Raw genomic sequence first — 13191 nt, 5'->3', positions numbered from 1 at the left:
ATTGGCAGGGCCCCCCCCTCCCCAGTGACTGACCCTTCAACTAAGGGGAACAGCTGCTCCCTATCCATCCTGTCTATGCCCCTCGATATGGTCACTTGTCAGTCAGGTTCATGACTGGTACCATTTGGACATAAAAAATAGGAGCAGGAATAGGCCATTTCAACCCTTGAGATTGCATTGCCATTCAACAAGATCATGGCAGGTAAGGTTGAGGCTTTGCTTGCACCCATAACGCTCAAGTCCCTTGTCAATCAAAACCTGTCTAACTCAGCCTTGAATATATTCAATGATTGTGCATGCTTTTTAAGAGGGAGTTAGCTAAAGTGCCAAGGTCAAAATGGTCACACTTACCTCAAAACACCATTATACACTGACTGGTAATCTGATAATTCCACATAGTTCAGGTATACATTCCAAATGTCTGCACTAATGCCCTCATCAAAATGACACCCAGAACATATACCATTATGGTAGCAAAACTGTACCCAGAGTGCCAAACCTACAGAAGTAGGCACAGAAGTGAATTATTAAGCCAAAAATTACTAGCTTGGCCATAGGAGTGAGCTTTTGCTATTACTGAAAGAAAATTCAGTTTAAACAGAATTTTACAGGACATAAAAATGAAACACTGCATACTTTTTCTTTTAGCTTGTCTGCTCGGGTTTCTGGATGCTTATTCTGTTCAAGAATGCACTTGCGTCCCTTTCCAGAAACTGTCATCTTAGCTTGCCCTGACGAAATCATTCCAATGGTAGCAAGTCCCGACGTGCTGACTCCTGACACTGTTGTAATGCTGTTACCATTCAGTGACCCATTCATACCTTCAAAAGAAAATGCATACTGTGAAAAGGTACTCCAATGTCAAACAACCATTTGTATAAGTGAAGCAAGGATGTCCAAACATTTTATTTATTCTTGGCTGCAGTACTTGTGGAGAAAAAAAGATTTTGCGTGAAATACTAATCAGAAACATTTTGTCTCTATTATATGAGCTTTTTGAATATTTTTAATAATTTCAGGTACAAAATTAAAATGTTTCCAAGAATTAAGGGCCTTAAACTAATTTTCAGATGTGTGTGTATGCATTTGCCAGAGAGAAAACATTTGTAAAAGTTGCTTATTTATTCACAAGTGACAGCAGAATGCAGTTTACTGTGGCACAGCTGAGGGGGAAAACAACACATTTTATGCTAATATTAATTTTATACTAATAATTGTAGGATTGAACTAGGTAAACTATTGTGCACTACAACCCCACTTCTGCAAAGCAGCAGTAGCATGGCAACTTGTCTGCAGCACACACAAGAAAGAAAACTGGCCACCCAACCTCATAATCAATAAACGTGGTGGCCTAGTTTCCATAGGTTATTTGGGGTTAAAAAGGAATAATACCAACATGGACAGCCTCACCGAGTCTTACCGCACTAGGAAATGCTTTCTTAAAGGGAAACTTGATTGTGCTGCCATGCATCTGCATAATTTGTCCTTTAAAGTCACAGGCTTTGGATATCCTTCTGAAAAAACCTTTGTCAAGTGGCTGCAGTGCATCTTGTAGATAGTATACACTGCAGTCACAGTCACATGGTGGTGGGAATGATGTTTAGGTTAGAAGATGAGGTGCTCATTGCTGTTTCCTGGATGGTGTCCACAGCATGCATATGGCAGGTACAGTTGAGTTTCTGGTCAATGGTAACTTCCTGAATATAAAGGACAGCTAGTTGTGCTCTCTTCTGTTGGTGATCTCCATTGTCTGGCACTAACGTGACATGCATATTTCTAGCCACATATTAACCCAAGCCTGGATGTTTTCTAGTTCTTGCTGCAAGCAAGCATTGACTGTTTCATTAGCTGAGGAATTAAAGATTGTACAATCATTAACAAACATCCCCGGCTCTGTTCTTATAATGGCAGGAAGGTAATTGATGAAGCAGCTGAAGATGGGTGTGCCTTTGAGGCAGCTAAATCCTGGAACTAAGATGAAAAGGTGTTACTCCAGCCACTGGAGAGTTTCCCTGCAAATCAGAACAACCAATTTTACTGCGACTTCTCAGTGCCACACGTGTTCGACTGGTGCTTTGATGTCAAGGGCCGTCACTTTCATCTCACCTTATACTTCAGCTTTTATCAGTTGGCAATGGGTTACAGCCAAGATATAATACTGTCGCCATATATTCAGATGCTCAGAAGTGGGGAGTGCATTTTATTAATTTAATGAAATCAAAACCACATATTTAAAGAACTTCTAACTGTTTTGGGTTTGTGAAACTCTTTAGACTGCTCATAAGTATAGTTTGCTAACACTCACCTTTTTGCATCCCTCGACCAAATTTGTTTGTGTTTCGGGAATGGAATGGATTGGAATCATGATTTGGAGTTGAAGCAGCAAACACTGGTGGAATTCGTAGCATGCCTGATGGGAAAAAAGCTGTCCCTGCACGAGTCTGTGTCTCTGTAGCTCGCCACCATTCTGTACCTTTACAAAAGCAAAACAACATGTTTATAGAGGGTTCAGATTTTTAGATAATTGTGTAATACTGAATTAAGGACTTAAATCAAACATGGAAAATACATCTTCTCAAATATCAGTGGTTACGTAATCCACATCTGCTAGTCTTGAATAGAATTCCCTCACAAATTTTCTAATCTCCCACCATGTTTGGTACACTGTGGGGAAAATAGCCTTCCTACTGCTGATGCATTTATTTTCTCCCTTCCCATTCACCTTCCAGAACAATAACAAATTCAAAGAGTTCAAATTATAACCAGATCAAAGACAGAATGCACATAAAAACAAAACACTGCGATATATGCAGCTGGACAGGCTGCATCTGTGGAGGTAAAAAGAGAATGAGCATTTCAGTTCAATAGATTGGGTGAAGCTGTATACCAAAACACTAGATAAATTGATAGTGCCACTTCAAATACCATGGAATACTTTCTAGATAATGTTGAATCCAATCCTTCGTCTTTGCCTAGAATGTGGCACTTGCGCATAATTAACAGGTTTCCATCCTTCGGTAAGCCCTGCCTCACCAAGGACACACAAATGCATTTCATTACCCAAATTTTAGTCTTTGATTACTCAGAGTGAAGTCTGATACTTAATAGAAGATTTGTCCTTCGCACAAGTATTTTGTCCTTCCTAAACACAAATTCTGTGCACATCAAAAAAGTGTTAACTCCTTTCAATGTAAGAAAGGTGAGTTGGGAGATAAGGCTTCATCGCTGTGATCTAAGGAAAAAAATCTGCTAAAATATTTGCCAAAATTTCACAAAACAATTCACTGAAAAAAATGGATTAATCACCAAAATATGCAATCACCAACCCTGTGCTCTGAAATAAGGACTGAAAATAAATACTTTTTTTCTCAAAAACTTACAGATTTAAGTAACTGTCATCAAACAGGGGCTGTCAAATAAAAAACCTGTTAATCTTCACAAACCTGAGTAGGGTTCATTCTTGAATTATCATGCCTTCGTAGATAACATCAACATAAACTCTCACTGAGCTAAAGCAACGTAGCTGGCCCCATCAATTAAAAAACTAATCACTCTTTAACGAGCTACTGTTGTAGAGTGGAATTTTCTGGCTGCGCTCGCCTTAAAATCGGAAAATCCCACCAGCGGTCAACAGATCTTTGCATGGTCCGCTCCCTGCCCGCTACGATTCCTGAGGTGGGCAGGACAGGAAAGTTCCCCCCATTGTCTTCCAATAAGCTTAGATCACAGTGCCATCTGACACTCAATCTCAGGCAAACAATTCTGTCTGTATTTCATTGTGATGTGATAATCAATGCTGAAAGACTCGCACTCAGATCAGGAAGTAATTTAAATAATATGTTTAAGTGCTTAAAACTTGAGAATGATCCCTGCTGGGAGCGAAGTGAAAGATGGCATGTAGAAATTTCCCATTCATGACCATAAATGTATCAAGATCTGGAGCCTTGCAATGTTGGTGACTGCTGCAAAGTCTGGGTAACAAGCCAATTCCAGATCTTTAACTTGCAATCTAGACTGATACTTAAATGCATTACCAAAGATGCCATCTTGGATGTATTAAATCAAGATTCCTTTTGCCTGTTCTGGTGGTTCAAGTGAATGTTAAAAATGCCATTGCACTATCTGAAAAACACCAGAGAGATTTCCTGGTTTCATTTTAACATCATTACCACAACAACAACCAAAATGGATTAATTGTTCACTGATCTGTTTGTAGGACCATTTTGCATGTAAAATGTTATGTGCACCAACATAATAAGTGACTGTACTTCAAGCTATTCAGTGATGCCCTTTGGAGTATTGAAGAGATGAACTAAGCCACCTGCGCCATTTCTACAATGGTCGCTGTATAGAGTTAATATCAGAAGCATACATGATGCTAATGTAATAATAATGTCTGTGAATGGCGATCTCTCTTTGCCCAGTGTTGATTTGCTTTGTTTTCAGTTGTAGTACTGACAGTGAGCAGCAGTTCAGTTTTAAGAGGAGCATACTGAAACATGCTAGCTTTGCATGCTGTGAGGCCCCCTGTTGAGCATTCAGCCGGCCGGCAGCATGGGTCTCACTTGGTTGAATGCTTATAACGAAATGAGGAGGCAGCACTAAGTTTGGATACTGCCTGCCTCAACAGGACTGGGTTTAGACAGACTGAGGATCATGACCCCTGTGCCCGAAAACAGGAACAGATGAATTTTTAGCCCATTAAATCTAAATGCAGTTTCTGTCAAAATGATTTCCCTTCCTGCTGTCACAATTTGTGATAATTTTTTCCTTTTATCAATTTGTCCATCAGCATTTAGAATAAAAATTGCCTATGTAAACTTTTCATGATTATTATGCATTGGGATGGCTTAAAAGAATATTCAGCTTAATGTGGCAGCTTGGCTGCCAACTTATTTTCTTGCTAATCGTGACGAAGGGAATTAATGCCACGTTCAACCAAGTAACTTGAAAAAAAATACAAAATATGCATTTATTCAAAATTTCAAGATCATTATTACAATTAAACAGTTTCCAACTTCTATCCTTGTTAGCTATTCTCCTCTGGGTCCCCAGTCCCGCAGGGGAAGGGTGGAAGAGGGGAAAGGGGTAACAGGATTAAGGAAGGGCAAAGCAGGAAGAGGGAGTGAGTAAGGAAGGGGCAGAGTGGAAGGTGAAGTGGAAGGAGAGAGGTTGAAGTGGAGGGAGGGGGCTAGTGTTCAACCATGAGTTCTTAATACCTTGTATTTCATTGAATATTCAACTCTGTAGGTAACAAAACCAGCTTAAGATGCATAAATAACAGATTTTAGGCTGAACGCACTGTCTTTTAATTAAATTTATTTTATTCATGTCTGGGATGTGAACATCACTGGAAAGGCCAGCATTTACTAATCATCCGTATTGCCGTCGAAGGTGGTGATGAACCACCTTCTTAACCTCTGCAATCTGTGAGGAATGATATTAAGAGGGAGGTACCAGAATTTCGACCTAGGGATGAAGGAGGAATGGTGATATATTTCCATGTCTAAATAAATCTGAATAAATTATACCTGAATAATAATTTTGCATTAATCCTCCAGCTTTTCAAGTAATTTTGAAAACCTTTGAGCAGGAACTGCTAGAAGCTTATGAAAGGAAATTGCTGACTGAATGGTATGGATGTATCCAGGGGAAATGGGCACACTGCACTTGTTCAAACTGACAACTAAATTTAGTGCAGTCGCAGCTTTAGATAAGTATATTAAATCCAAGTTCAGACATTTAGGGGAGGCAGAGGGATTAAAATCTTCATGAAAGGCATTGAAACATGGGTGAAACAACAAAGTGGATGTATTTAATCATGTCATTGTGAAATACATGCTTTATTTTTTATTATATGTTTAAAGCCTTATTGTTGGGCATTAGAAATTTTAGTTACTGATGAAAAATAGCCAGGTGGAAAACAATTTCACACAATGTCTTGAGGGAAAATTGTGGGAATCCAATCTATAATAGCCCAGGTTCAAATTGTTTTGAGTGTTTACACAGATAAAACAGGCTATACCACAGCTCACTCTTCGCACCAAAAATACTAACCCTTATCCCTCTCCTTTACTGAAGCAGAGTTTGGAAGCCCCTGTGCCAAGGAAGGGGAGACAAGCCTTCAGGAAAGTCTATGTCATTCAATCTGACTCGAGCACCAATTCAAATAATAGCAGCATGTGTGCTTTAGAGGCAAAGTTAGAGGAGGCTTCTACAAATGTGATGAAATTAATTAAAAACCTTATAATACCTGGAAAAGATGATAGCTGTGTGTGTCCCACTAAGGCTGTAGATGCACCAATTGTTCCCAGACCGCCAAACTCCGAACGCCCTGAGCTTGTAGTGTGCAGTCCAAAGGCTGCGTGGTTAACCATTGGGAAGGCACTCGATACTGCAGACAAGTTAAAAGGCTGATCTCCAGCTGCTGCTCTAAACATTTGCCCTGAAATTGAAAAAAAGGTAAATGCTATAGTATATAAAAATTGTATTGGGGAGTGAAAAACTTACATTTAATATAGTTTGAAGCAAGTTTGGAAAAGTCCAATACCAACATCATGTTTAAGTGTATATATTTAAGTGTTTCACTCATTTTGTAAATTGTTACCAATTACATTTCAAACATTTTCCATGATAGATATGTGAAAATCTTTGAATTCAATTGGTTTATTATTGTCTCATGTATTGGGATACAGTGAAAAGTATTGTTCCCTACGAGCTGTTACAGACAAAACATCTCACAGAGTGCATAGGGGAGAAAGAAAGGATAGGGTGCAAAATATAGTGCTGCAGTTACCAATAGGCTGAAGAGAAAGATCAGCTTATTGTGTGATAAGACCATTCAAAAGTCTAATGGCGGCAGGGAAGAAGCTGTTCTTGAGTTGGTTGGTTCACGTTTCAGAATTCTGTATATTTTTCCTGATGGAAGAAGCTGGAAGAGATTTCTGGGGTGTGTGGGGTCCTTGATCATGCTGGCTGCTTTCCCAAAGCAGCGGGAAGTGCAGATGGAGTCAATGGACGGGAGGCTGGTTTGCGTGATAGACTGGGCTATGTACACAACCCTTTGTAGCTTCTTGCGGTCTTGGTCAGACCATAAGCCATACCAAGCTGTGATGCAACCGGAAAGGATGGTTTGAATGGTGCAACTGTAGAAATTGGTTAGTCGGAGTGGACATGCTGAACTTTCTTAGTCTTCTGACAAAATAGAGGTGTCGGTGGGCTCTCTTAACTATAGCATCAGCGTGGAGGGACCAGGACAGATGGTTGGTGATGTGTACACCCAGAAATTTGAAGCTCTCGACCATTTACACTTCATCACCAATGGTGTAGATTCAACTACCTAATCATAATTTACTGAACATCATATCATCCACTGGGACAGAGATGTTTGAAAGCAATAGCCAGAAGGCTAGTGTCATGAATGTGCCAGCAGGTCCAAAGCCACCAGCAGTTCAAAACGTATTTCACAGGATGTGAATCCCAATAATGAGATCAGCAGATGTAGACAGACCAAAAAAGAAATACATCATCCTGCTAATAGGAAATACTTTGGGGTAGACGATGGTACCATTCAGGAAAGACATGCATATGCTAATGTTAGAACTACAGAAGCCAAGGAGACAGAAAGCCAAATACAAAAAGAGTTTCTTCAAAAGGAAACAATGGTCTAATTGGCAGCCATTTTGTGCAAGGGGAGAGACAGTATCAATCTAGCAGCCTGATGCGTAGAGTCTAGATAGCAGCTTGTAAACTGGTGCTGGTTAGCAGACCAGAAACCACAGTGAAGAGTACCATTCATGGAGGCAGTTAAAACCCCTATCTTCACTGAACCAATAAACCCCAAAATAACTACTCAATCGAATACAGTATGATAACTATACAATGGCCTTAACTTATAGATCTATTGGATTGGATGTTGTTTGGGAAGAAGGAAGTCCTAAAATGTTTCAGATCTTGTAAATGTACTTTGGATCATAAGGGTAATTCCTACTTAAACTATGTGGGCGTGTTTAGTAATCTTACTATTCACTATATATCATATTCATGATTTATGAGGGAACTAAATGTAATATCTCCAAATTTGCAAATGACACAAAGCTAGGTGAGCTATGAGGATGATGCAGAGATCCTTCAGTGTGATTTGGACAAGTTGAATTAATGGGAAAATGAATGGTAGATGCAGTATAATTTGGATAAATGTGAGGTTATCAACTTCAGTAGCAAAATGGGAAGGCAGATTACCATCCAAATGGTCATTAATTAGGAGGGGGGAATGTGCAACGAGACCTGCATATCCTCGTACATTAGTCACTGAAGGTAAGCATGCGGGTGCAGTAGGCAATAAAAAAGCGATTGTATGTTGGTCTTCATAGTGAGAGGATTCGAGTACAGATGCAGGGATATCTTGCTGCAGTTATACAGGGCCCTTGGTGAGGCTATATTTGAATATTGTGTGCAGTTTTGGTCTCCTTATCTGAAGAAGGATGTTCTTGCTCCAGAGAGAGTGCAAGACAGGACTGATGTATGACGAGCGATTGAGTTGATTGTTCAAAAGAATGGGGGGGGGGGGGGGTATGGGAGGAAGATGTGATCAGGCTATTGAGTTGGATGATCAGCGATGATCATAATGAATGGCCGAACAGACTTGAAGGGCCAAATCGCCTTCTCCTGCTCTTATTTTATATGTTTCAAATAAGATTTGTATGGATGATATCAGAACTCAGCAGGTATAACCTTGCTCACTTTATATCGTTGAGGCAAATAATATAAATGCCTTTCTGGCGATTTGCAAATGACACAAAGCTAGGTGGGAGGGTGAGCTGTGAGGATGATGCAGAGATCCTTCAGTGAGATTAGGACAAGTTGAATGAGGTGAAAAATGAATGGCGGATGTGTACATGAGAGAAGAAAGGAATAGAAGGACATGCAGATAAGGATTGAAAAAGTAGGGTGGGAGGAGGCTCATATGAAGTATACACACCAGTATAGATCAAATGGGCCAAATGACCAATTTCTATGCGATTCTAGAGGGTTGTTAGAGTGCCAGGTTAGAAATCCCAAGAAATATTATGAAGCCAGACTAGACCCAACAATTTTTTTATTTTGGCATAAATGTGAGGAAAGGATGCTTCACATCAGGAGTGATTCCACTGACAAATTAGGGATCTTTTTGTCAAAGCAAGCTTTATTTATAACACAGTTTAAGTACAACTCCAGTAAAATGAAACAGTTTAATTCATAACTGTTGAACAATCTTTAAACATGAAAAACTCATGTTGGAAATTTAGTTCCAATTAAGCAATATTTATCTTATAGACTTAAACCCCACTTTAATAGTTAGCAATTCCAGGCATACTTACTTTAACCTTTGTTAATAGCTTTGGAGTTTCCAGGGAGATTTTGTAGAGAGAGAGAGGGAGAGCTGCTTGTAGGCTGCTATCTTTAAACAGCCCTCCCCAGCCACTGAACTTAGAAAGCTGTTTATCTCAGCTACAAACCTAACTCGTCCCATTTCTAGCATCACATTACTATATCATCCTATCTACCTAACTCCGTTACCCCTCAGGTCCTTTACTTGGGCAAACAAAAGCTCATTAATCCTTCTGCAAAATAAATATGTACCTGGCTGAAAGAAGTAATTATCCTGCTTTCCAGCAACTGCTGTATTCCTGCCAGCCTAACCAACTGCTTGTAACAAAACACTGCATCTTAAAGCAGACCCCCTCAAATATAAAATATATCAATAGCACAGAATCATCACAGAGTAAAACTCCTACAAACAAATGCAAAAAAAAATTCACTAATTGGCTGTCCCAAATAACTTGTATTATAAGTGATGCACACTGAATCTTGAAACTGCAAACTATAGACAGCCCTCAAATGCAACAAATTTCATTGAAATTTAAAATACTGGACGTGTGGCCAAGTGCAAGGCAACTACAGGTGAAAAAAATGACTTTTGTTTCAGGGACAGTGGGGTTTCTCTGCCAAAATGGATGTTTAACACAAAACATATGCTGGGAACAACATCAGAATAACGAGTACACTCATGAAATGGGCCAGAGTCTCCAAAGTGTTGCCTCCAGTAGCCAAAGAGATAATGGGATCTTTTATGGAGATTATTTACGTAGCGGTCATGGCATTAAAATCCTGACTACAGTACATCTGCGGCATAACATCATCTGACCACCACTGCAGAGAGCTGCGACCATATAGAGTATTCTCAGAAAGCGGCCAGTGATTTGGATCATTGGTGTTAATATTTAGGAGGGCGCCCAGGGTCAGGAAAGTCTCAGCATTTCAAGGAATCTCTGTATTCGGAGTTCTAAAATTGGAACATGAGAGCAATGGGGGCTTAGGAACAGATGGAGGCTGAGGAATGGATTATGGGAGTGAAGGAGAAAAGGAAGAGAAGGACTCTGTGGAAAACAAAGGGTTCTGAAGATGAGGAGGGGAATGGAACACCTAAGTTTAAAGGAAAGGGTGGGGATGGGGATGAGCACCATTACTACTTGCAGAGCAAGGAACAGCAGCAACATACCGTGGCAACAGTTTTGAGGAGTAGCTAGTAGAGTGGAGAACCGAAAGGTGAAGGCTGTTAAACTGAGACCACGGGGTCCTTCATCACAAGTGGCTACCCCAAAGACAAATATCTAATATGAAAGAAGGGGAATAATATCTGAAAAGAAGAAATATATATATGGAGTTGGGGAGTAGAGAGGAGAGTGCCAGCCCCAGTGATTGAAGGCCTCCTCATATCATAGAAACCCTACAGTACAGAAAGAGGCCATTCGGCTCATCGAGTCTGCACCGACCACAATCCCACCCAGGCCCTACCCCCATATCCCTACATATTTTACCCACTAATCCCTCTAATCTACGCATCCCAGGACACTAAGGGGCAATTTTAGCATGGCCAATCAACCTAACCCGCACATCTTTGGACTGTGGGAGGAAACCGGAGCACCTGGAGGAAACCCACGCAGACACAAGGAGAATGTGCAAACTCCACACAGACAGTGACCCAAGCCGGGAATCGAACCCGGGTCCCTGGAGCTGTGAAGCAGCAGTGCTAACCACTGTGCTACCGTGCCGCCCATGTGCTGCAATTACTTGGTTTCCCCTCTGTCTGCTTATGGCGACCTCTAGGTTCTTTGAACCTCTCACCAGATAGTTTGTGTATAAGGAACCATGAGCAAATATAGTCAACTACAGGGGTAACTCAACTTTTATAAAGGTAAATGCAGTAAGAGCTGACAACTCTAACACAGTAGCCCTTCAAACGCCAGTCTAGCAATTTGTGCAAGATTTCAACTTCAGACAGTGAAATCGATTGTTTCCATTCTCGTCGAACATTATCAGGTATTAAAGCTATGCAGAGCAGGTGACACTCAAGAGAAAAACTCAGGTTAGACTTCTATCAACAAGCTGAAAACCCAACTCAAAACAAGCCAAGAACAAGTGGAAAGAAGTAATGCTGCAATTCAAAGATCACATTTCATTCAACCAGTATGTCAGGTACTGATGAGCTGCAAGTAGCCCCCTGCCCACCCACCCCAGAGCACTTCAAACAGCAACTGTAACACAGGGAGGGAGGGACAGCACAACAGTAATACCTCCCTCTGGTGCAGCGAGAGAGGATGGCAAGTGTGGCGGGAAGATTCAAGGACAATCATAGAAACATTTAAACATGGTTTAAACAAGCATTGTTTTATACTTTCTGGATGTCCCATGATCATAAAGTAGTTGTGTTCTATGTTATGAATCAAGCACTGCTAGGAGTTGGTTTTTTTTGTTTTTGAATGTATTTCTTATCAATAAAAAATTCCGTGTGGCGCGAGCAAATTGTTATTCCGAAAGTGCGGCCCAGTGAAAAAAGTTTGGGAACCCACTGCACTAGACCTACAACAACTGCCTTGCCCTGTGGAGGCTGCCAGCATACCTTCTGCCCTCAATGGAAAAGTGTTCCAGGACAGCAATGAACTGGGAAACCCAAGGAACATAAAATTCCACTCGCAGGATTCCAAAAGTAAACACGTTTCCAGGTGAGAAGTAATAGAAATGAATGCTTCAGGAGATCTACTCAATCTCAGGTTATCTGTTTCATCCAATTTACCGCACATACAATGACTATTTTCAGAAATAAAGACAGCTGCAAATAAAGGGCATATGCTGCAAGACTCCTGTGTGCCCCATATTTAGTCTTAATGTTTCACCAGTTAGCTTATAATGTGATGATGAGCTCTAGAAGCAAATAATTGTCCTTACCGCAGGTCGACAGTGTGGAGCCAAACCCTGCAGCCCCTGTGGAAAGGCTGCCTTTGGAAGCAGCTGATGCTGTAGCTGTACAGGATGCCGAAGATGTAGAAGAAGGGGTGGAGGAAGTAGATGCCAACCACTCTCCAGACTCCATATCTGAAAAGGAAATCAAACATTATCAAAAATAAAAGCAAAACAAAGCTAATTTAGAGAATGCAGATGATCTCCATCTGAGTTACTAGTGATTTCTAACATTGTTTTCTATAGATTGCCATCAAAAGATACATTTAATTAAATGGCTCAGGAAAATGATGATATCAAAAGAGTACAGTTCCTCAGTGGTATATTCCCCACCTGAAAAAAGTTGAAATCCACACAAGTGCAATTTTGGATGACTAATGGTGAGCTCAGAAAAGGAAAGCAAGTTCTGATGCTGTAAAATCTATTTCTCGGAAGATCAGGGGGCATGACTCTTCCTTCCAAATAAATTTAGATTCATTATTAAATGTTTGCTGTAATATCACATTTGAAGTTAAACAAAACCAAATCCATATATGAACACCATCTCACAATAAATTCCTTTGGATAACTTTTGATTTCAAATGCACACTTTATTTTTCAGTTGTATACCTCCATATATTTCAGCCATTTCAAAATCAAGCAATAACAATAGCAGTGCCCTAGTGTAATGGCGCCCTCTTGTGGCAATTCATGTATTTATGTATACACAGTAAAACTGGGTTAAACTCGTTCCCCTTTACTGACAGCCATATTGTCAGACGCTATGACAACGAATGAATGAACACTGCTCGACAATCACCAGGCAGGAGTGTTCCCTTCCAGTCGGGGAACACTTCAGAAGTGTATTTGGATCATTGGTGTCAATATTTAGGAGGGCATTCAGCCTCTGATCTTCGGGTCGGGGTTCTCCAA

At 40.4% G+C, this 13191-nt stretch overlaps 1 protein-coding gene across 11 annotated transcripts in view; it reads right to left on the bottom strand.

Annotated features, from left to right (window-relative positions):
- The window catches only part of baz2ba (bromodomain adjacent to zinc finger domain, 2Ba), a 267052-nt gene that overhangs the window by 109143 nt on the left and 144718 nt on the right, over positions 1-13191 (bottom strand). For all 11 annotated transcript variants that reach the window (XM_078228289.1, XM_078228297.1, XM_078228290.1 and 8 more), the window contains 4 exons: positions 12268-12414; positions 6254-6445; positions 2306-2473; positions 637-821 (listed from right to left, as the gene is read on the bottom strand). In XM_078228289.1, coding sequence (XP_078084415.1) covers positions 637-821; positions 2306-2473; positions 6254-6445; positions 12268-12414 — 692 coding nt within the window. The remainder of the gene's footprint in view (positions 1-636; positions 822-2305; positions 2474-6253; positions 6446-12267; positions 12415-13191) is intronic.

Source organism: Mustelus asterias, chromosome 14, assembly GCF_964213995.1.
Source record: "Mustelus asterias chromosome 14, sMusAst1.hap1.1, whole genome shotgun sequence".
In the NCBI taxonomy this organism is placed as follows: domain Eukaryota; kingdom Metazoa; phylum Chordata; class Chondrichthyes; order Carcharhiniformes; family Triakidae; genus Mustelus; species Mustelus asterias.
Note: the sequence above shows the minus strand (reverse complement) of the source record. Positions and strands in the feature narration are given on the sequence as shown.